This window comes from Nansenia antarctica (genome assembly GCF_963989245.1).
Source record: "Nansenia antarctica genome assembly, chromosome: 9".
NCBI classification, from domain to species: domain Eukaryota; kingdom Metazoa; phylum Chordata; class Actinopteri; order Argentiniformes; family Microstomatidae; genus Nansenia; species Nansenia antarctica.
In genome coordinates this window covers 34383275-34408001 of record NC_137679.1, presented here as the reverse complement: position 1 = coordinate 34408001, position 24727 = coordinate 34383275, and the positions used below count along the sequence as shown (strand labels likewise).

At 45.4% G+C, this 24727-nt stretch overlaps 2 protein-coding genes across 2 annotated transcripts; both read right to left on the bottom strand.

Annotated features, from left to right (window-relative positions):
- Nucleotides 1–319: 319 nt before the first annotated feature.
- Nucleotides 320–17403, bottom strand: esrp2 (epithelial splicing regulatory protein 2). The gene is made up of 17 exons (XM_080538865.1): nt 17267–17403; nt 16939–17092; nt 16333–16461; nt 9175–9288; nt 8680–8794; nt 8229–8324; nt 7805–7859; nt 7300–7410; nt 6978–7110; nt 6697–6739; nt 5307–5608; nt 4575–4805; nt 3969–4167; nt 2570–2771; nt 2212–2401; nt 1024–1123; nt 320–452 (listed from the first exon to the last, which is right to left on the bottom strand). Exons 2-16 carry the CDS (start codon nt 17068–17070, stop codon nt 1037–1039), a joined length of 2139 nt encoding a protein of 712 aa, XP_080394991.1. The 5' UTR covers nt 17071–17092; nt 17267–17403; the 3' UTR covers nt 320–452; nt 1024–1036.
- Nucleotides 17404–20858: 3455 nt separating this feature from the next.
- On the bottom strand, nt 20859–21923 carry LOC308165566 (leukotriene B4 receptor 1; the record flags this gene model as incomplete). Its single annotated transcript, XM_080539715.1, has 1 exon — nt 20859–21923. One exon carries the CDS (start codon nt 21921–21923, stop codon nt 20859–20861), a length of 1065 nt encoding a protein of 354 aa, XP_080395841.1.
- Nucleotides 21924–24727: the final 2804 nt, after the last annotated feature.

Below are 24727 nucleotides of genomic sequence, written 5' to 3'. Positions count from 1 at the left end.
AGTCGTCAGCAGTGAGCATTTAAAACGTAGGGAGAGGTGGCTTTGTGCTTCTGTGAGGAGTCAATTTAATTGGCATCACTAGAGGATAGATGGTGGGGGGGGGGGGGGGTCACAAAGGAACCATTAATACACTCAAGGCACTTTGAGTGACACACATGTGGATCATAAATATGTGTAGGTAGTGCTGCGCTGTGCTGTGGGGAGGGCCAGGGTGTGTCTGCATGTCAGTAGTGGTGGATAGAGAGTGGGGGAGGATGGGGTGGTGGCGGTCCTCTCTCCTGGGGGGCCGGTCAGTCGCAGAATAACAGGTGAACTGGGTGGCCAGACAGGGGGTGGTTGGCGCGCTCGGCCACGGCCAGTCTGGCTGCCTCCTCGCTAGGGAAGGTGACCAGGGCCTCGCCGCTGCGCTGGCCGCTGAGGTTATACAACATGAGGACGGCGTCCGGCGGGAGCTACAGATGACATAATAATCACAGGAAACAATTACAAACAGAAATAGGTATCATAGTTATAAATGGGAGAGTGAGGGAGTTATGGGTCACTCCATGGAGAGTCAATTGCATCATCCCAACACCAGGGGGCAGTAATCAGGCTGAGGAATTAGGACCTCCTGAATTGATCAAACCCGTACAGAAAGAAAGGCAGAGAAACTCACAGGTAAGGCTACATTTCAACACATTTCAACACCACTATGTCCCAGAGGACCACATCTTTCAATAGGTAGACCGTGAGGCTCAAACACCAGCCATGCTTGCTGGACCTGCCATCCCAAACCGACACCCTGATAATTCATCAAAATCATGACAAACATTAAGCTGAGCTGGTTAGCATGGTTATTGACCCCGAAAAGAAGACTCCACCAGGTAAACGCACTCAGGTCGAGAAAGTAGAGAGCGAGAGAGGGGGGGGGAACTGTCCGGCGCACACGGTTGATTTGAGTTAAGAGATCTGAGCAGGCAGGCAGGCAGACGGAAGGGGGGGGGGGGGGGGAGGAGATGCGAGGGTGGGGGTTTAGGGTCTTACCTTGTGGGTCTCCCTACAGACAGAGCCACTCTTTGGGCTGGATCAGACTCCTGGCCTGATCGCTCATCTGAACCATGCTGCTGTAGTCATCAGGAGCATACTACAGCATAAGTGGATTTACAGTCAGAAGGCGGCCTGACAAACACATACACATACCATACATGTAGACACACACGCACACAACCCAATACTGCCAAAATGGTCCCTTTTGGAGCATACATACCACACGTGTATGCATCGCCGTTTAACGGACCCGACACATTGCCTGACATGGCTCACCCAAACCCCACCCAAGCTCAGGTCTATAAGGACTAAATGCACTGTGGTGAAACTAGGGGGATGGGAGTGCCTGAAATCTCACACACACACGCACACGCCTGGTGCACACAGGCGTGCACACACAGACCTTTTGCATGCTGGGTTAGACACACCTGATATTAAAAAAAAAACTGCTGCACCTTCTCTATATATATAATATGAACCGGAATAGCAAACAAAGAGACCCAAGCCCTTCCACATCACACCACCCCAGTCCCCTCCGGCTACGAGACCCGCCCAACCCAGAACTGTAATGAGTTCATACCGTCCTCTGAAGACTCCGCCTACTCAGGGTGCCAGCCAATATGGGAGAGAAGAAGAGTAGGAGACAAGTGCACACATGTCCCTTTATAGAAAATGCTCAACCTTTGCGGTGCAATAATGCCTTCAGGTAATTTACGAGCGTAGTGAATGTTCAGTGCCCCTTGATGGATATTGCTAGAGGCCTAGCATGACCTTTGGTGTCTTGGTGGCGGGCTTATGGTGAGATTTATTTAAAATGTTTTATGTACTATAGAACAAGGAATGAGCACAGTCTGTCCAGAAACACTTTGTAACAAACTGGATACTTAAGGCTATTGACAAACTAACTGATGTCAGATCTTTGACATCCTCTAAAAGCTAGCACCAATCCTGTCCCGCCAAATATAGTTTTTCTCAATTCATTTCACCACCAGCATCAATATCATAACTAAAATAAGAGGTTGCTTTGTTTAATTGTATTGACTAGTCAACTGTCACACAGTGAGACAGACAAACAGAATGGCAAAAAAAACACTATTACAGAGTGCTGCCCTTGCTTCAGTGGGGACTCTTGGGGAGGTAGGACGGGCCAACGTCAGGGCAGGGGGGTGGTTTTAGGGCACTGACCTGGTAGCCCTGGAAAAAGCTGAGGATGTCCTTGACACCAGTGTTGTAAGGGAGGCCCTGCATCCTGACCAGGGCGCCGTGCTGGGGCATCATGGGAGAGTGGGCTGCGTGGGTTTGAGCCGCCACTGCTGCAGCCATCGACCCTGGGGGGGCCGCAAAGTAGCTCAGTGTGGAGGGCGATACAGGAGGACTGGGGAGGAGGGGGGGAGTAAGAAAGAATGATCAGGACATTTTGTATTTCCAATGTAAACAGATTAGCGTGTGCATTATCCTGAGGGCGTAATTCCCTGATTCTCACAATGGAACATGGCTACCACAAAAGAGATAGCATGGCATGCAGTTCACATATTGACCTAACCTGGGGTAGTATGCGGTGTAGTTCATGTTCATGTTCATGTAGAGCTGGGCGTGGGGCTGGGGAGGGTAGTACGCCAGGGCTGGGCCAGGGCTGTGTGTGGGCGGATGGGGAGTTCTGGGAGTGGCCAGCAGGGGGGGCTGGTAGAGAGCCGCCTCAGACATCATCGCGGCAGGGTATGCAGCATAGGCCGGTGGAGACAGACCTGGGAGATCGACACAGCAGTTTGTATACAGTACTAGTACAATTATCCGTGTACATACACACACACAGGGAGCCATAAAGAGGATGTTCCACATCCAAAATGTTTTTTCCTGGTTTTGCCCTGCCTTGGTTGTACTTGAGCTCAGAAAAACTGACGTCATATTTTGGACGCTATAGTATAGGGTCATTCATTCCGGAAATATATTCAAAATACCTGGCACATTCCAATCAAACAATCAAATGACAGAATTCCCTCTCTGAAGACTGTCTGCATTATATTTCTGAAGAGCTTTGTTATACACTTTTTTCATTTTTTTTAATTTTTTTTAATTACAGTGTAAGAAAGTAACCTACACAATCCAAGGAGTGTCCCTATGGGTCCCAAAATACTACACAGTATCTAAGGAAGCTCAATATGGAGCTAGAAACTGTCTGAAACTGGCCAAATCAACTACCGCCTCAGTCAAGGCCATGGGTGGAACATCCCTTTGAGCTTGTGTTCTTCTCAGAAAGCTGTCATCTATGTCCTTGGTGCTGCCCTGTGTCAACATCCAGAGGGAAGTATTTACACACAAACAAGCAGTGCATGGCTGTGGGGCCACCCTAGTCACCCTCCACGCAGGGGACACGTTGACACAGACCACGGGTGACCTTCGGGATGAGGGTTGCCAGGTACTGTACACTTCTCACCTGGCAACCTGAATGACCTCCACTGCTCAGGCGAAAGACAAAACAGAAGAAAAAAAAAAACAGCAGAAAGGCTGCTGTGGCACAGACTGCCTTCACCGGCTGGCCATTACAATTCCCTACGCCAGGGAGGGGCACCCTGCCTCTTGGGCCATAAGTAAAAGGAATCTAATCTGTAGATATGAACTGCAAATAGAGCAAAGTACACTGGGGTAAGACGCACCCTGTATGTGGCACACCCACCATCACTTCTGGGTTTCGCAGAGTCAAGCTAATTGTGAGGGATACAAGTTATGGAGAGCATATTCGGCTGTCCCCGCTCGTGTGGGATGTTCAATATGTCTACGGGGCTTTACACGGTACAGGGCCAACCCGAACCGATTCTGTTCTGGCTCAGCTATTTCCCCCTTCACATTGATGGATGCGAGACCAGTTCAGCTAAGCTCGGTTCGGCCCTGCAGTGTGAATGAGTAGACAGGCCGCAGTGGTTGGGTCTGGAGTGGGGACCTACAGGGCAGCTTGCAGGGTGGAGGGGAAAGGCCGCTGCGGTTGAGGGTCCCTCCCATCAGAACAAAGCTCATCTCTTCGGTGGAGCACTGGAACACCTCCACATAGCGGTCCTTCATCATCTTCTTGTGGCACTTCTGGGCCACCATAAAGGCCCGGTCAGGTGACTTCATCTGGATGAAGGCATCACCAGAGGGACGACCCTGGAGGTGGAGAGAGAGGAGAGACTTAAGTTAGTGGGTACCAGAAACACCCACCGACGCCACCCCCTCAACAAAAAAAAAATATCCCTCTGGGGAGCTGCATGGCTTTCATCTCCAGCCTGTCCTTCCACGGGACAGTGGAATTCTCTCATTATTGCTCACTGTCACACCTCAGTTGGTAGGGCATGGACCCAACAACGTTTAGGTTGTGGGTTAGATTCCCGCTGGGGCCATATATATTGAGAAATGTATGCACTCACTGCAATGTAAAATCGAGTTGGATAAAAGAGTCAGCTAAATGGCGTATTATCTAATCCCCTCTGGTATACACCGGTGTCTGGGGCTGGATCTGGATTTGGCCATGGTAGGCTCTGTTTTATGTTCTGGCCTTAGATTCTCTGTCTCACCTGCTGGTTGAGCACCATGTGAACTCCGTGGGGTTTGATGTCGATGGTGTGCTCTCCCATGAACTCCAGGATGTCCTCGATGGCGGCGGTGTAGGGCAGGCCGCGCAGGCGGACGCAGTCGCGCGTGCTGCCGGTGGCCAGGAAGGGCGGCGTGGCCAGGACTGGCATGGGCACCATGGCGGGGGTAGGCAGTGTGGATATCAGAGGGGCGGACATGTAGCGGTTAAGGACCTGAGACACAGGAGGGCAGAGGAGTCAAAGGAGTATACAGTCTAAAATAGGGGTATAGACACTTTGTGTCTATATTGCATTCGGTAATGCCATTACTTTCAAACTGCAATTATGCAACAGTTAGAAGCTTGCATTGCTGGTTCAGTTGGACTACTGCCTGCATTACTTCCACTGCATGGTACAGTAAGTTTCTCAAAAACAAGCAAAACCACAAACAAGTGTACACACCCTTCCTTATACAACATACCATTTACATAATAAAAAAAAGGATTGGTTAAAAATGAACTTAACCTTCAAATAGGGACAATATAGCTATTGGATCAGCCCCCCCCCCCCCCCCCCATCCCTTCAGTCCTATTTGCTTAGATTTTTCTAAGAAAAAAAGGCAAACGAAAGTGGCTGAGTGAGTGAACTGAAGGGAGTGGGAGGCTGGGCATGGCTTGGGGCGCTGTGTAGAGTAGGGAAAGAGGGGAAACCCCCGGCGACTGTGTGTAGGCGTACCTGTTGCACCTCTGCAGCAGTGCTGCGGAACAGTTCGATGTATCTCTTGCCCAGGATCTGCTTGTGCTTCTTCAGGGCATTCTGGGCGTACTCCTCACAGGAGAAAAGCACAAAGGCGTCGCCCGTGGGCCGCCCGTCGGGGTACTTCACGAAGAGCAGGCCCTCGCTGCCGTCGGTCACCGGGCTCTTGGGCCCGAGGAAGGCCAGCACGTCCTGGGGCGAGGCGGTGAAGGGAAGCCCCCGCATGCGGATTATCACCTGGTTCTCCTTGGACAGGAACTGGGCCACCTCGTTAGACGTGCCTGCAGAAAGGAGAACAAAAACTAAATGGTGAGAATTGAATTCAGCAATCTTTGGCACCTCTGAGATGTTGATTCTTATGCATAGTCATTCTTAAATACCAAATACAATGAATAAGCATCACTGTTCATGGGGTAGGTGTTGCTGTACTGTATATATTCAGAACCAGTCCTGTAAAACTCAGAGGATCTCATGTCAACTGAAGTGCTGTGGTTGCATCTGAAGCCTCTTCTTTTCCTCTTGGCCAAAACAGCTGTTACAGGTGTATTTATAAAAATTTAAAATAAATGCTTCCCGTGAGCCCCTTCTCAACGTAATCAATCAAGTCAGCTAAAAAAGAAATATGTGGATTAAAACTGCATATTTCATTGATTATTGTGTCTTTTTTTACATGGACCCCAAGAGTTGTGGCTGCATGTGCAGCAGCTTATGGGATCCTGACAAACATACATAAATCAACTGTCTGGCCTGCAGTATCTGCTGACAGTACAACATGTATTGACAGACTCGTCTGGGTAAAGTCCACAGACACTGAGAGGGGGAAGTTAATCTGCTCCGACCCATCTCTTTCCACCCTGCCCTGCCCTCCTGCATGCCCAGTGCTGCTCTGTGGTCCGGAGGCCCAAGGCCCTGCCTTTGTCTCTTCACACCCCCTTTGTGCGGGCCCTGAACTGGGCCTTTCACTGGCCGCCAGCCCCCTCTCCCTCCTGGGACTCGGCGGTGGGATGGAGTGAGCCGCTGTTGGGCCAAGGGTAAAGTTTCTTCCGACTCCCCTCTGAGGTGAGCAGTAGGGGGATTGGGAGGGGGGGGGGGGTGAGGCGCGGGGTGAGGCTCACAAAGCGCCTTTCATTCCCACAGGATAAGCAGAGACCCAGGGGTATGGGGCAGAAGAACAGGGAGAGTACCTTACTACACGTGAAGAGCTACTTTTTCAAGAGGCACAGGGGAGGGGGGGGGGGGGTCCTTGGGTTTGTTTCGGATATGAGGAGGAAAGGCCATGTAATAGAAGGCTACCAGAGACTAACAGGGGGCCTTTCAACATCACTCTTTATAGGAAGGGTGGTGGTGGTGTACGCTTCTGAAATCTGACCTCCAGCAATCTTGAGGAATTCCTCCCCTGTGGCTTTGTACACCTGTGAGGATGAGAGGCTGCTTTTAGCAATTCGACAGAACATTTAAAAAAAGGCTGATTCTTCTGACTAGCATGGCACGTAGCAGACGTATTTGGAAACGGTTAATTTTCCAGGATATAAGACAGCGTGTTAATACTGTGATTTGAAAGTAAGGTGATATCTGTAACAGTACGGAATACATAACGCAATAACAGTGTTGTCTGAGTCGACGGCAGGGGGGGTTAGACGACATGCTGACCTCGATGTAGCGGCTGCCCATGTGGTGTTTGTGGCGTTCGATTGCCAGGTCTCTCTGCTCTTGGTTGATGAAGCGAACCAGGGCCTCGCCATTCCTTCTGCCCTGGGCATTCAGACAGAGGGCCACACCACCTCTACACACACACACACACACACACACACACACACACACACACACACACAGAGAGACAGACACACAGAGACAGACACACAGAGACAGACACACACAGGTTCACTCTTATGCCAACGCATCGATTGAATATGGCACCTCCACACTAATAAAGGTATTAAAACGTGTTAATGAGGTGTGTTAGTACTCTTACTTCGCAATGTTGAGGCCTTTGAAGAAGCGGGCTATGTCCTGGTCGGATGACTGCCACGGGAGGCCCCTGGCTCTGATCACTGTCTCACTGTCCACTGGCTCTGCCTTACTGCTGCAGGGGGGGGGGGGGGAACACAGGGGTAGTGAGGAGCATGGCCAACTTTGGCACTGGAGTCATTAAACTGCTTAACACTGCATACACACACACTTAATGCCAGGGGGTTGTCAGGGTAATGGGTAACGGACACCAGAGTGGGATTTGTGTGGTGCTATTGGATAGCCAGGTAAGCACTTGATTGAAAAGTTGGACAGGTTTAATTATACGCTTGTGGTTTCCTTGTTGCTGTAATCAATGCTAAGAGCTTAGATTTGAACATGGGAGGAATTGTTAAGTATTACTCTGGAGTAAAACCGGTTTAGCAAATAGGTGTGGCAACATTGTGTAATGGTGAAGTTGAGATGGAGTCAAACCACTGAGATTATGGTTGATCTTAAGACATACACACCATGCTCCAGACTGAAACTTGGTCTTCACACTTTCAAAGCAGGAAAATGTGTGGTCTGCAAGAGATTAAAATGGCACAAAAAGAACACAATATATGAAGTATTTAATAACAAAAATGAATAATTACATTTGGCAAGACATTGGGGTTGTCAAAACACAAAAAAAGAATTCACCTCAAAAGGCAACAATACAACAAGTCCTGCTCTGTGCTACCAGATTTCATGCGCAACAGGTTCACCCTGCCTGGCAGCTTGCTGCCTCTGCACTCAGCATTCCTACTTGCAATTTAGCCCAGGGGGATGAAGGGGTAGGCAGGCTGGGGGTAAGCCAGAGGGATGGAGGGGTAGGCAGGCTGGGGGTAAGCCAGAGGGATGAAGGGGTAGGCAGCCAGGGGGGACTACCACAGACGGAGGACAGATACTCACTGTAGGGCTCAGCTTGGACGTGGAGGGCCAGCAGGACCATGGTCTTCACCTCCCTTATCCCCATCTCCTGTTCTGCCAGGGGAGGGATGCACACATCTACACACACATTTAAGGAAATCATCATTAGAAGTAAATCAAAAAGAATTACTAGGGGTGGAAATTAATCTGTGGAATTCATGTTTATTACATTTATATTTTTGGGCATTTAGTCATTTATCCAAAGCAACTTACAACAAATACATTTGACTAAGTAAGTGAATCATCTATCCACCAGTCATAGCAGGAAAAAGTAATCTATGCTCAGGCCAGGGGCCATTGGTAGTTGTAATGACTGAAGATATTTAATTTGATTATTATTATTTTATAAATACAGTCACAACAACAACAACAACAACAACAACAACAACAACAACACATTAATCACTATATCACTTCAACAGAGATAGGATACAGTCCAACATGGAGGACAGTGTGAGGTCCTGGACTGGGCCGGCGTTGGGACAGCATTTATGAAACTCTTTCCTTGCATCCACAAAGGAGTAGAAACATTCAGGGAGGACCACATTCTGGAGCAAAGACAACAAAATAGTCTAGTCATGACTCCAGAAGTCATTTGCTGAATAACACAATGTAGACGCATGGAAAAAAAGCAGGTGTTGGGATGCAATGGGCATGAATGATGCAAGGAAGGAAGGGAAGAGCCAGGAAAAGGTGACAGAATGGTGAAGAAAGAGGAATACGATTGAGACTGAGGGGTAAAACAGATGGATGACACCATCTCTGTGGATAGCTAGAATTCCTGAGCAGATTATGACATGTTACTGGTGAGCTAAAGACAAGCTAAGAAACCCTGCGCACTGACCCAGGAAGTACAACTAACATTCATGAGTGCTTCACTAACAATAGATTTGCCATAAGAATTGCCCCTAAATCAAGTGGCACATACCTTTTTGGAGGCCTCTGGGTGGAGAGCCTGTCGAATGATCAGGGGGCTGTCAACACACAGTGTGTAGGAACTTCTGCCCAGAGCCTTCACCTCAGAAGAAACTGATTGTTGGAACTAGACAGACAGAGAGAGAGAGACAGACAGAGACACTGAACCACAGGGGAACGCCATGTAACCTTTAACAAACCACAGTACTACCACTTCTGTTCTGCAGTGGCAAGTTATAAACACCAAATAGTCTTGTTTGTCCAACAACAGTGCTGACTCTTCCAACTCAGCATGTACTCTGTAACCTTTATTGAGCGGGGCATTGCTTTAAAGACATTCTGAAGCACATTGTTGTTTTGCATTAGGATTTGATGGTCAATCACCTCAAGTAGTTTTAGGTGTTATGGCTTTAGCTAGTTAGATGCAGGCCTTAGTCAGCATGTTTTGCCCATTAATTCCATGACAGGATCTAAAACAGGCTTCAAATACTCAAAATCAAGGACTTAGGAAAATGTTGCTTCTGAAAAATGTGTAATTTATAAACCCACTTTTTAACATACATTTTTATTCAAAAAAGGTTTTTAGTTTCTCGGTTATGCTCCACTTTTCACTCAACACCAATAGGAAGGGACCTCTGATGTTCAGTAGAGACGCCTCCCGTCAATCACAACTGTGGCACGAGGCACATTTGTCAGGAAATGCATAGAGGAGCATCACTTTAAATGTGTCCATAGCAATGAGAGTACAAAACATGTATTTCATCATTCTCTGAATTCAGGAAAGTAACAGGTAGAGAGGGTGAACTCCGCGTTCTATACTCTCTCCGTGTGTGTGTCTTGTAACGGGGCTGGTCAGACAGGTTTTCTGTTTACACTGCGAGGAAGCAGACAAGAGGGATGGTTGTGGTAATCACCTGGATCAAGGGTTTCACTTAGCACGACCGGCACTGGCGATCAGGCAGAGGGAAAACAACCCCAGCCTGACAAACCTGCCTGCAGTGCTCACCATAAACACATCACCATTCAAAATACCACGACTCCCACACAAACTATGTTTAGTAATAACCGTCTGATTTAAGGTGGGCCCATTACCATTGTTGTGTAAACCCACTGGTGTCTTATGATTTTTATCAAAAACAACCTCAGTCTCCTCACATCAACCAATAATCTGCCTGTTACAACTAGCTGGTTGATAATTAAATGGTTAAATAAATCGTCTTATGTCCATAGACGGTCCATAAACACTTTATTTGACTCAAAATCATTTCATTTCAAATCAACTAAAATCACCAATTATTTTCAACCCGTGGTAAACGTAGCACCAGCAACATGTGCCTCAGTAAGAAGAAAGGCTAAACCTACACGCAGAACTCACTCTCTCCATAATGCAGGCTGTCCCAGTCAGACCCATCAGTAAAAACAAGTCAGCCTCATAATCAGGGGTGCACATAACTGGTGCGCCAGTGCGCATGCGTCGCCAAAATGCATGCTGCGCGGCAGATCAGCCGCATGAAGGCGCTTTTGCGCACCAACAGCTGATCTGATTTTTAGTTTTTTTTTTTTTCTCTTTCCTAGCACCAGGGGAGCCCCCCCTCCCAAATTTCGTTGTTTGGTACCTGTACTATAGCAATGACAATAAAGACCATTCATTCATTCATTCATCCTCTACCATGGTTGAAATTGAGGACAGTGATAACTTACAGCAGTAAAGAGAGCAGTGATGATGATTAAGCTTGTAGCATAAATAAATGCTTAGGCTGTAACTTTTTGTTGAAAAGTTGATTTCAGTGTTTACAGAACAGAGCAGTGCTTAAAGAGATGTCCGTTTATTTCAGTGTGTTTAAAGAACAGACATTCAGTTAGTGCTTAAAGAGATGTCAGTTGATTTCAGTGTGTTTAAAGGAGTCTGACAGACTTTCATGCTTAAAGAGCAGTCATTTGATTTTGCATTTGTTTATTTTGTTTTGCACACAATCATTTGTTCGTTCATCTTTATTTATGAATAAATGTCGTTTTGCTAATAAGTTATCCATGTATCCCTTTTTTACTCGTGACTCACGAGCTCGGGGAGCACCAAGCAGCATCCCTAGGTGCTCCTCTGAGCACTGGCCCCAAAAAGTTATGTGCACCCCTGCTCATAATGGTTGTACAAGACATCTACCAAAAAAAGTATTTAGAAAGTGTTTAGCAAAACATCAAACCTCATTAATGTTCTAGTATAGACCCTAATAAACTAATACCAACACTTCTATTTCATGTACATGAATATTGGGGAGGGGAATTAAATTAAATACTGTATAAAGTATTTTGTTGTGGTCGATCTGCTCAGAATGTCTTCACTCCCTAGTGGTGGAATGAGCTTCCCACCACTGACAGGACGACAGAGTCGCTCCCCATCTTCCGTGCTTTGAGTTGCATTCATGTACGAAAGGCGCTATATAAATAAAGTTTCACTTCACTGTCTCAACATCATTCTGTTACCATGGAATTTCCCTACATTAAAACAGAAGTCTCACACTTTTAAGACAGGGGATATGTCCAGAGGATCTAATGCTGGTGAGTGATTGATCTCTGGGGCAATTTCACATGGCCAGTGGCCAAATATGATAGCCTTCAGACAGTCAGTGGGCGAGTTTACTATGTGTACATGTTAGAGCATGCTCCCCAGAGAGACAGGAGGGCCATTACCTCCACACCATCACCTGGACAGCTGCTGACTAAGAAACTGCCTGGTAGAGAGGAACCATGGCTCTCACCTTAAGCCCAATGTATACTTCTGCGTCAAATCGACGGGGTAGTCCTGACCAGGCTATGGTACTACGCAAAACCATTACATGGACTACTCTATTTAAACACAAACACAACTTTGTCCTGCTATCTCATCTTAACCTGGGGGGTATTCCATTAACGTCACTAAAGGAAAATCCATGCTTATTTTTTGATAATTCTCACAAGACTTTCTCATCAGAATAAGCCTGGATTTCCCTTTAGCAACGTTGATGGAATGCCCCCCTGCATTGCCCCCTTATTCAGTAGAAGATACTACAGCCAAGACATTGTAATAGGACAAGTTACAGTGTTCAGTTAAACCCAGCACCTTTTCATTGGTGGTCTACAGTTGTCCTAGATCTGTAAGGATGAGACAGCTAAGTTGCTATGGCAACAGTGTTCAGATACAACTAGATTAATGGTTGACAGGCCATCCTGCCTTGTGGAAAGCCTCCCCTTTATTGCCTACTCTTCATTTCACCATATTGTGATAACATTTGGGTCAGGTCAGATAAACACAGCAAGCTTTATTGGCTGAAGTGGTCAGGGGCATGGGCCCACATGCAACCTTCCTACAAATCATCTCCCAGGGAAACCAGAGGTCAACTAGCCCTACCAGGGTTCAGGGGGGGTCAGTTGTTTCTCTAATTAATTCAAGATATTGAAATGATTCAATGATTGCAAATCGGGAATTGATTTGCAATGATCTCTCGATAGACTGTAGGTGAGAAGGTCACAAGCTGTTTGTATTAAAAGTGTCCCCCTTTTAAGTAAATTGATTGAATTTAAATGAACCCCAAACCTTGGACCCATAGCAGAGGATGATGCACAATGCATCACTGGCTATAGCTTAGTCAGAATGATCAACATGTCAGGTGACTCATGTCATCCAAAATTAACATCCATGGAGTGGAACATCTTTGATCACTACTAGGCTAAAACAAGTCCCATACAACCAAAATCAGATCAAGGAAATCTTTGAGTATGCGGCACAAAATGATACAAAACAGAAACAGGTTGTGGCACTGTGGAATCCAAAGCGGCAGAAGTTGGATTCCACACCTTTCCTTCGGTGGACTTCGTCGGAAAAAACATTCTAGGCATGCAATGCATGGGACACTGTCTGTGACCATATAGCCCAGGGGATGCCTCTGTTCAACCTAACATGTTGACAATTGAACCGGTTAATGAGTCTTATGTCGCCCCACCTTGCTCAATAACACGTAATGGTTTAAAGGAGCAAGGCAGGCACACCCTGTCCTCATTCTCACGATGACATTGGAGCAAACGCGTCTGACAGGCCCATGTATGGAGCAGGACTACACTATAAACACTACGTGAACGGCAGGCGTATCAGCAACAAAAGTAAAGTGAAAGAAGGTGCCGTTGCATCCACAGAGTCAGGATAGGACATTGCAGTGTGCGACAAGTGAGAATAGACCACAATCTCTGTCAGGCCATTCATTAATTCATTCACTACCACAGTGATTATCCAGGTTTACATTGTTTTCCTCAGTAACAGGAGACCGGCTAACTCCTACCCTGTGCCGTTGGTGAGAATGAGTGAGGAGCTGGCCTTTGTACCCGCCACTATCGGTGTTTGCTCTGTGGTACAGCTGACGTGTTTGCATGGTGACTGAAGTTGGGCTGGTGGACGGTGTTTGCTCTGTGGTACAGCTGACGTGTTTGCATGGTGACTGAAGTTGGGCTGGTGGACGAGGGAGAGAGGGGTGGCAAGGCACCAAAGATAAGGCGCAAGTAGGGAGTGCCAGAATTGGTCCTACCTACACCGCTTGTATTCATACCACAGACTGTGTCCAGGGGGTATTTCATCAACATTGCTAAAGGAAAATGCAGGCTCATTTTTGACAAGCCTTGCAAGACTGAGCCTGGATTTTCCTTTAGCAACATTGATGGAATACCCCCCCTGTACTATATAGGGGCTACAAGTTACAACCCAGGAGGGATGGGTCATAGAGCAGACCAGTGTCAGGCTTTTTACCTCAGATCAATGTTTTTTTTTGTTTGGGTATCCGTAATAAGAAAGCTGGTACATTGACAGCCTAGGTCAGACTTGGTGGGAGGGTGGACCCTGAGGGCCAGTTTTGACAGTTGGGAGCCTCAGATCAGTTAGTGCTGCAGTGCAGGCTCTGACACGCTGTCTGCCAGCCTGGAGCTAGGCATGTGTAGCACAATGTCTCACAGGTGTTTCAGAGTCACCCCATTCCCAGAAACCCGTACTGGGGCAGGTGCACAGCGGCAGATTAAGGGATAGTGCCAGCAGCAATAAAACGCTCTTCTCTCGCACTCACCGAACTGTATGAAGCCTTGTTATGACACGTGAGCCAGAGAAGCTAGGCAATAGAGATGGCTGGGCAATACAACAGCCAAACTATACCGCAAGCATTGTGTAAGCTTTTTCCCGCGCCCATTAGCCAGTTGAAACAGAGCTACTGTAATCAAAGAGGCATGCTACACTGGCTGCTGGAAACACAGTCAAACAAGCTTGCGCAGCAGAAGAATTAGTTCAGGCTTCAAAACGATCAAGCGTCTCGAGCCTTTTCAGCAGAAAAAGTGGCCCGCGCTTCTATTTTCTGCCTCCGTTTTGCCACTTCTGGGGTGGCACACTGAAAACAACACTCATGAGAAGCAGAATGACACTTGACAGTGTTGTTTCAGAGCAAGACATAGTCGTGACAGATGTTGAGATTAATCTTCTTTGAACATTCCCTAATCTTAAAGAGAAAAGATAGAGCAGTGGGTATGTCGTGTGCCAATTTGTGTTGAAAGTCACCCCTCTATAATGTCCAACATTCTCTTCCTTAATAAATCTTTCACCAAAGAAAACAAACCAGCATACATGGCTGCTCTGGCCATATGGTAAATGGACTGCACTTGTATAGCACCTTATTCCAAAGCACTTTACAATGGCCTCTCATTCACACACCAATGGCGGCAAACTACCATGCAAGGCGCCGGCCTGCTCATTGGGAGCAATTTGGGGTTCAGTGTCTTGCCCAAGCACACCTCGGCGACACATGGACAGGAGGAGCCGGGGATCGAACCAACAACCATGCGCTCATTAGACGCAGGGTCTACCTCCTGAGCCACAGCCGCCCCACATGCACTGATACGGCCCCTGCTCTATGAAGGTTGCCATTGCTACGGCATCCTTCCTTTCCCATGTATAGGGCTCCATGACTCAAACCAGCCTGAATGTTGCTTTATCTTCATTCCCCCACTGCCTTAAAATCAATATAGACAAACACCAAACTAAAGCTGACCAATGGCAAGAGAGAAAGTGACCACCAGACATGAGCAAGAAAGAATTGATCTTTCTGGTTAATATTTGAAGGGTCAACACAAGATAAGCCACTTTTGAAAAGGGTAGCCTTTGTGGTTTAAATACAGTAGATGACTTCAGCATTCGGAATCAGCAGCCCATTAGAGCATCTTGATGCCGTCACAAACACAACAGCAAGGGCTCTGGCAACGTCATGGGCTTCAAGACCACCATGCAATCGATCCTGAACAACAACTTCAACAAACCTGCTCGCGCTTGCTTAGGATAACGCAACGTTAATAGAAGAGCCCCATCTTAAACTTAAATCACTAGTTGAGTCTGATAATGAGAGGTTTTCAATTATGAAATACTTCGGGGCGGTAAAGGTTGTAGTGAGTGTAAACACACTTGTCAGAGAAGTTGGGAAACACGTTTGGCAACATACACCTTTTGTCAAACCATACCTGTAGAAGTAAGTGGAACCTGAAAGCAAATTCACATCCTGGTCATAAATGAGCTGCCCCTTCTCACAAATGGCCTAAGGAAATAGCCACACCAGCTATGTCCAGGGGTCTCTGTGATTGTGTTCCTGTCTCCATCTCCTTCCTCTGCCTGGGAGGGTAGTGTGTTCTCAGGTAAACATTCCACCTTCCAGATGTCTTCAGCATGCATCAGACTGAGACAAGACTAGACCTGCTCCCCCCCCCTCCCCATCTCTTTGCCTTAAAAACTTGCCTTAAGACTGTCACGGTAGTTTATCTGTACGCCAAACCACAGACAGCTTTAAGCAAGTTGAATACTTTTAAAAGGTCATCATAGACATTTGACATTTCTAAGATCAAATCAGAAGTCAAGCTTGTCATGTGCCAACCGCCTTGAAAGCACTTACATTGCACGGATAAATATACCTTCAAATTGGCCGATGATATTCAACATGCTATGTTCTGGGTTTTATCACAATCTTTTATGTCGGCGTTAAAAATGTTACATATAGCTTATCCTAAGATGGCATTACACAACAGTAGGTAGGACATATTATTTCTACACGTGTAGGCCCAAGTTTTGGGCCTGAACTGAAGTCTTTCTCATCACCACCTAATAAACCGAGATGAGGCTCACCTGTTGCAGAACTTTGTCCAGAGGCTCGGCTTTGCAGAGTTCGTCCAAACTCAGTCCAGTCTCTTCTTTACACTGGTCTGTCAACTCCAAAGTGTCTGGTTTCACAAGACTTCTCTGAAGCTTACCAACCTAAAAAACGGTATCGGTGTTTCATAGCATAAGCCGGTTTTGGTTCTACACAGCATGAGGCCCACTTCATTCCAAAGACACCCCACTCAGTTTGACCCACATTTATGAAGTGTCACAAACTAGCAAACAATGTTTAAATGTAGTTGAAAAACCTCCAAAGCAGTTAATTGTCAACGCAGGGTATAATGTTGGGACATTGACATGGAACCAAAAAGGTATGCCGCTTTTCTCCTTTCTGCATTAGCCCTGACCTGAGGTTAGACTAATGAACGCACCTGTGCTCCACCGTGGGATGTTTCGCATTTACGGCCAATATGAACGTTTCAATTGTTTTTGGGGGGGTTAAATTAGCATCCCGAAAGTAAATTATACCGTGTTGATTCATGTCAAATGTCAAGCTATAACATTACTCCACTACGTGTAGACTACCACAAAACACTGTCAGAAGAAACGATACAACGGGTAAAAAGTCCGTACCTTTTTCTCCTGGAGATCCACAATTTGCCACACCAAGAGAATTATTTCCCTCTCATCCGAACCCAGTTTACCCCCATTTGCACCAGCTGTTGCCCCAAAGAACACCACCAGAGTATCACTGTGCGAAGCCATCAGGGACCACAAGGGGTAAAAACTACAATTAAAAAGCAAAGATGAAATAAAAATAACACACGAGGGTTCACCTTTTTCCAAGTGATAAGAGGAGCAAACAAAAGATCTGGAAAATTCAATTGAAGTAAACGAAGAGGGGAAAGAAGATCATTTTCAGAGAGGGACACGTAAAGAGATTGCGGCCAAACAACTCTACCTGATCCAGTACTTGAGTGTGTTCTATCCAGAGATACTGGTTTAACTGGTAAAGAAGGGTGGAAAACTCCGTGTTTCTTTCACGCGAACTCCATAACAAGCCCTCAAGGTTTTTATTTTTTCTTCCTCCTCGCTATTCTTTTCTTGAGTTACCTGTATGGTTCAGCCTCTTACTTGAGTCAATCTCCCAGGGGAGCTGGTCTTATTGGCTACTAAGCAAAGGTGAGGGAGGGACATACCGGCAGCAATCTATGTAAACTAACCTGATTGGACCGATATTTGAAGGAAGTAGATTAAAACCTCCTTCTTTCTTTTTTCGCCATGCGCACCTTTGTTGTCGACCTCCACGCCTCCCCTTTTTTTCTGCGCGTATTTACAATTTTTTTTAATGTGTAAAAAAATAAATAAATAAAAGGCAGGTTAAATGGGTCGCCAGTTGTGTTATGCTGTGTGTCGTTATGTAAATAAGGGCCCTGTTTGAGCATACAGTCTACACCTTACTTCAGTAGAGGTCAAATCACAGAACTGATAGGCCCGAGTAGATTCCTCAAAGTAACCCTGTGTGAACTAAATACTTCAAGAGATGTGACAATGTAATGACAATGCGCACATTCATTATCATAATTCATGACCAAAGCCCATATTTTTGACTATTTTTGACTTGTTATGTCTAACCTTTCACTACACTTGACATATGATGCTTGACATGACATGTGATGCTTTAATTATTTTTAAGCATGACCTGAATCAATAATTGATTTGTTTACAAAGTCTACTATGGCAACAAAACCATAATCTATCAAGTAACTGTTTCTACTTGCTTTGGTGATAAGATAAGAATGGATTCCTTGAAATTCTGGAGGAAATAGACAAGTCTCTTTCTCGCTCTCTGAAATTCAGATGAAAGCATGTGGCCTAGCCTTGCGGTAAGTAGCACATTATTATGTTCAAGACACAGATGTTTTTTTCAGTTGTACTTAAACATATGTTTCCCTTCTTAATAAATGGAACCTGCTATTTTTTATTTCCTTCAGTGAGAGTTAATGCTGCGAAGTTGCTCAGAACTCATTCTGAATGTAATTGACAGACAACCACACCATAGCTGTGACTAATATTTCACAAGAAATGTTCTCATTGATGGTTGCTTCCTCATTTTGGGAGATTTGACACATGTTCTGACCCAGCTAATGTTTGACACATGTTCTGACCCAGCTAATGTTAATGGAGATTCTCCATTAAAAGTGAGATGTACTCCAGAGCTTAATTGGACACAACTGTGTCCAGTTAAGTATCCAATGAGTTAAATTCCCACGCACCACTTACTATGCAGTTGTTTATCACACTCAATTCAATTCAACTGGATTTCTAGATGTGACCAGTGGTAGGTTGACATTCATATGGTGTAGGCCTCTGTCAGCCTGGCACTCACTGGTTTGAGTCATCAGAGCAGAGAGATCATAAGTGAAACTACACAGGATTACAGGCCTTTATCCTCACACGTAACCTGCAACCACAGCAGTGTTTGTCAGGTCCAGACCAGAGCACCTGCTACGACCACAGAAAACACCCGGCTACACACAATCACACAACGGTACTGTACTGTCAGTGCACACAGCTGTGACTAATGGGAGCAATGACAAATGCATTACACTCATTTTTGCATACAAAAGCGTTAAACCCACGCATAATAAACATCTTCCTCCGTAGACTGAAGACCTATCTCTTCAGGCTACATCTTAACTGTCCCTCCTGAGACATCTACTAGCCCCCTGTACTGTTTCATTAATTAACAACAACAACAACAACAACAAAACTTCCATCTTCTAGCACGACGACTGCCAATGGCCCCAGGCCTGAGCATAGATTACTTTTTCCTGCTACGACTGGTGGATAGATGATTCACTTACTTAGTCAAATGTATTTGTTGTAAGTCGCTTTGGACAAAGGCGTCTGCTAATTGCCAAAAATGTAAATGTTGATGTAACATCCTTTATACACTGTAGAAGCAGGTGCAAAACAACTGAGGCAGTATTATCCTGTGATTGGGTTGTGTTGGCATCTCCCTCAGTTCTTCTCACACTCAGCGACTCAGCCATGACATGCCTGTGTGTGGTGAGTGACAGCAGAACACATTGAGCAGAGACAGGCCTACTGGAGCAGGGTGAGACAGCGCTCACTATATGACTCACTCTTCCAGTAGAAAAGACACATGAGGAAGGGAAGGAAAAGAGGGAGTGGGAGAGAGAGAGATGATGGTGGGTGGTGGTGGTGGTGGTGGGGGGGGGGGGGGCATACCTATCAACTCAAATCTGTTCATTCACATCAGTTAGATGATGACATTAACAAGACTACTTTTTTAATGATCAGTAGAAATTCAAAGCTGCTGCTGCAAGTTGATACTTTTAAGTTAATATCAAAAAATATATATATATATATCCATGTAATTTTTATTTTCTTACTATCCTCCTCTTGCTGTATTTTTTTTACTTGCCCCTGTTGCTATACAAATAAACGTGCCTTCCCCTGCCAAGTGAACAAGAGGAGAGGGCAGTATCTTGTGAATGTGGTAACATTCCAGTCATTGGAAAGGAGGTACACGGCACTGCCACCTAATGGCCTAAAGGCTATTATAACCGATAGTACTCATTTAAAAAGTATGGAGTTCAGTAAATCTGAATAACATTTTTATTTTACAAATATACATCTCTGTGTTACACATTTACAGAACTACATTTCGCAAACATAGGAAAATCCATTTCACAAATATGTCTTTCCAATGTGGCAAAGAGTAGTACACAATTCCTCTTTTTACCCATGTCAACGAGGACAGAAACATTTTCATGTTGCAATCTGCAGAAAGAGGGAAGTTGAAAGCATGACTCGTGCTGTCGCAGAATTGATGCTATGGTGTTGTAGACTAGACATTTTTTTTACTGTTTTGATGCTGATTTATAAGATTTTTTTGGGTAATATTTACATTTAAAAATAATTATATCTTTTGGCATTCATAACTTTGATCTTAAAAGGGAAAGATTCCTTTCTAATGATAATGGTGCACTCAGTTGAACAGGAAGAACATGAACATGAACATGAACATCTGTTGTTGCCATTATGACTGCTAAAGCTGTGTATGAAATTATCTATGTAAGGAGGGTAAACAAAATAAATGTAGTGGAGCCTTGAGTACAAGAAACTTAGTACAAACACTCACAGTGTATCCTCATGGCTTCAGTATGGTCTTACATTTTACAAAACTACTAACAACATTTTCTTCTTTTACTTTTCTCTCTTCTTAACATTACATTTGAACATTAAATCTACAGAGTAAATAATGAACATGAACGTTGAAATGAATGAAATAACAGAAATTACATTACACTGTTTCACACTTTATCAATATCACTAATGATACATTGTATGGAGATTTCATAGTACAATTTTGGAGTTTTCAGAGTACATTTTATGTACTACTGTATTTATTTTATGCTAAAATGCATCATAGCATACAATGAGACTTCTCAAATCCTTACATTAAACAAAAATACCTTTATACAAAATATATCTTTCAAACACCGAACACATATACACAGAACTCAGGGTGCAACATTTTCACAAATACTTAGGAGTACATCTACTTGCTCCTTTGACTCTGTGACACACTGTGAGCTTTGGGTCTGAGAGCATCTCCTGGTCACAAAGGATAACTCTTTATTCCCCTCTCCTGGGGCAGTGGAGCTGGAGATGTGGCGGAAGAGCTTCTCCACCGAGTTACGGAATGAACGTGCTGCAAACATGTAGAGCAGTGGGTTGACAGTGCTACTAATGAAAACCAGGGCTCCTGCAATGAACGTCATGGCGTCCCTGGCACTCTCCAGACGATCCGTCTTGAAGTGGGACCGCGGGACGGTGAGGATGATGAGGGAGAGGGTGTTGCCTATGTGGTGAGGGGTCCAGCAGAGAGCAAACACCACCACCACGCTGGCAATCAGGCCAGTGGACTTTCTCTTGGACTTGAAGGTCATCTGGGCAATGCGGCTACAGAGGCAGAGGTAGCAGACCACCAGGATGCTTAGGGGGATGACGTAGCCCACCAGGGTCTCCAGCAGCACACACACTGCCTCCTGGGCCGTCGAGGTGTACTCCCTGTATAGGCATTGTTCCTCCCCCACCTTCCCGTCCAGTACCTGGGTGGGAATGACCGGGATACTGAACAAGAAGGCAGAAGTCCACAGGACAAGCAGGACCTTGTTTAGTGCCTTTTTCCTCCTCCAGCCAGCCGAGGCGAAGGGGTGGCGCACGGCCACAAACCTCTCCACGCTCATGAGGGTGATGAGGAACACACTGCTGTACATGCTGGCGTTGATGAGGAACACCAAGGCCTTACAGGAGGCTTCCCCGAAGACCCAGGAGCGGGCCAGGGAGTAAATCCAGACCGGCAAGGTGATGAGCACCAGCAGGTCTGCAGCTGCCAGGTGAAGGATGAGCGTGACAGTGTGGGAGCTCTGCTTGACATGCCTCAGGATGGTCCAGATTACCAGCAAGTTCCCTGGAGTTCCCACCAGAAAGGACAAGGCCAGAATCACACAGGCTACTGCATTACCACCAGCGTACTCTTCAAGGGCCATGGATTCTGAAGGCAGACCGACCGAAAGATTCATGCTGCTTGTGTGCCGTTGGTGTACTCAGACTGAGTGCAGCAAAGTGCAGCACAAGCAAGCCACCACTTCCCTTTAACCACAGGGACGAACAGGAAAGACATTTCTCACAGGGTTAGGGCTATCTGAGTGGTGATTCATTAATCTTGGTCCTTGTGTCACGAGAGGGCAAAACGCAAGTGTGTCACTCTCCAGAGGAAAGGTTTTTAGACTAGACAGTTCAAGGAATTGCCAAGAGTCTTTGAATTATTTCTTTAAAAGGATATCAACTGTAGGATTTTCATTTAGGTCAAGAAGACTAAGCCAGTGTATCGCTAGAAGGTATTTAGATGGATTGGAAGGATAACATGAATACTCCATTGACATGCATTGCCATTCCAATGTTGTCATTGTGGTCAAACAGAATAAGAGAATGTGTAACTTTCAGAGATCAAGACAATTCCCTCAGCAGCCTTTTTGTCACGTGGCTATCTCGTTGCACTGCTCGTGCACCGAAGGAATCACTAGATCTCGTGGTGGCACATACTGAGTGCCAAAAACAGCAATTACATGGGCCAGACCTGGTCCAAATCTGGGGAGCCAGCCCTGGTGGACAGTTGGTAATTTGCTGTGGGCCAGCTCTGGTATGAGAAATGTGGCCCTGATACATTCATGTAGCTACTGGGCCATCTTTGGTCTGAGATTGCTTGGGACCTGGGCCACATCCTCATGTCGGCCCACTTAATTTCTCTGCTGACTGTGATTGCTGACTGTGATTTACTCCCAGTGAAAATGAATGGATTTCACTGTTAGTTCGCCGCTCATGTGCCATTCACATCTGAGACAGGAGAGCAACCATGGTTTTTGTTTTTAGTTTTTGTAAAAATGGATACAAGGATACAAGACTGTACAAAAATAGCACTATACAAACTCCTTTTTCCAAGACAAAACACTGGCCTGAGACATTGTCGCTGAACCATGATGTGATACTTTTAATAACGTCAAATAATATAATTCTGGTCTAAAATAACAATCCAATGTTATTATTATATTACAAATGATTAATTCGTAATATTATGAGTGTTACATCATAAACGTCATCGGTCCCTTAACATATCCACTGTTATCAGACTATCGAGAATAAATGGGAGAAATAGAGAAGCACAGCCTCAAGAGAGGTTCATTAAGTCCATTAAGCTCTTCGCCGGTTACATAACCAACTCTATAACATTAGTTTGTTGTTCATTTATAATCCCCATGTATCCCTCAGTGCGGTACCAATGATGAAAGGGACTGAAACGTCGAAATATTCTAAGAATAGTAAAGCAATAACATTTTCATTTAAATTATTATTCTTATCATTTCTTTTGTTAATCAAACTAATATTTGTAACACCTTTTCCCATGATGATGTATTGTAATTCCCGAGCATCCTTGTATCGTATTTGTACATCATCAGGTCCTTTATTTTGAAACGTCACTGTTATGACGTCGTTCACAACTCACTCCTGACGTCACCGCTAGCTGGCTAAAACAAGTATGTCAACACATACAACTGATTTTCACACAGGAAAAAGGACGTTGGATGTTGACCATTAACGATGTCTCAATGAACGATCTGTACGTAACTTTGTTCTAATACTTGTCTGGTTTGGTTGATCTCTTCTGTCTCAAAAAAGATAGGTTGCGCTAGCTCGAGTTAGCTAGCTAAGCTAGATAGCTGAGGGATTTCTCCGATGTAAACATCTGGCAGGTCCTGGCTCTGGGACAGGCAGCTAGCTAACCACATGGCCCAATTTGGGCTCGACCATCTCAGTGAACACTAGCCAAAAGTCGCCTCTATATCTGACACGCATGCCTGTAGTGATGTGGCCCACATGTCAGAATATAGTCAAGTCAGTAGAGGCAGAGACAATCCTCCTAGTGTTGCCCGTCAGCTGGCTAGCACGCTAACATACCTGGTTAAGCAGCTGTGTTACCGTCATGAAGGGATAGCTGTCTAACTAGTAGAGACACACTAGCTGTCTAAGCTGTCTAACTAGTAGAGACACACTAGCTGTCTAAGCTGTCTAACTAGTAGAGACACACTAGCTGTCTGAAGCTGTCTGACTAGTAGAGACACACTAGCTGTCTAAAGCTGTCTAACTAGTAGAGACACACTAGCTGTCTGAAGCTGTCTAACGAGTAGAGACACACTAGCTGTCTAACTAGCAGAGACACACTAGCTGTCTAAAGCTGTCTAACTAGTAGAGACACACTAGCTGTCTGAAGCTGTCTAACTAGTAGAGACACACTAGCTGTCTAAAGCTGTCTAACTAGTAGAGACACACTAGCTGTCTAACTAGTAGAGACACACTAGCTGTCTGAAGCTGTCTAACTAGTAGAGACACACTAGCTGTCTGAAGCTGTCTAACTAGTAGAGACACACTAGCTGTCTGAAGCTGTCTAACTAGTAGAGACACACTAGCTGTCTAAGCTGTCTAACTAGTAGAGACACACTAGCTGTCTGAAGCTGTCTAACTAGCAGAGACACACTAGCTGTCTGAAGCTGTCTAACGAGTAGAGACACACTAGCTGTCTAAAGCTGTCTAACGAGTAGAGACACACTAGCTGTCTAAAGCTGTCTAACGAGTAGAGACACACTAGCTGTCTGAAGCTGTCTAACGAGTAGAGACACACTAGCTGTCTAAAGCTGTCTAACGAGTAGAGACACACTAGCTGTCTAAAGCTGTCTAACGAGTAGAGACACACTAGCTGTCTGAAGCTGTCTAACTAGTAGAGACACACTAGCTGTCTGAAGCTGTCTAACGAGTAGAGACACACTAGCTG

Excerpts from the sequence above, each read along its gene's own strand:
- esrp2 (XM_080538865.1), bottom strand. The coding sequence starts at position 17,070 with ATGGCTTCGCACAGTGATACTCTGGTGGTGTTCTTTGGGGCAACAGCT. Across the intron at positions 7,860-8,228 it reads CGTCCAAGCTGAGCCCTACA|ACCACACATTTTCCTGCTTT; the intron begins GTGAGTATCTGT and ends AATCTCTTGCAG. Across the intron at positions 4,806-5,306 it reads CTGCTGCAGAGGTGCAACAG|GTCCTTAACCGCTACATGTC; the intron begins GTACGCCTACAC and ends CCTGTGTCTCAG.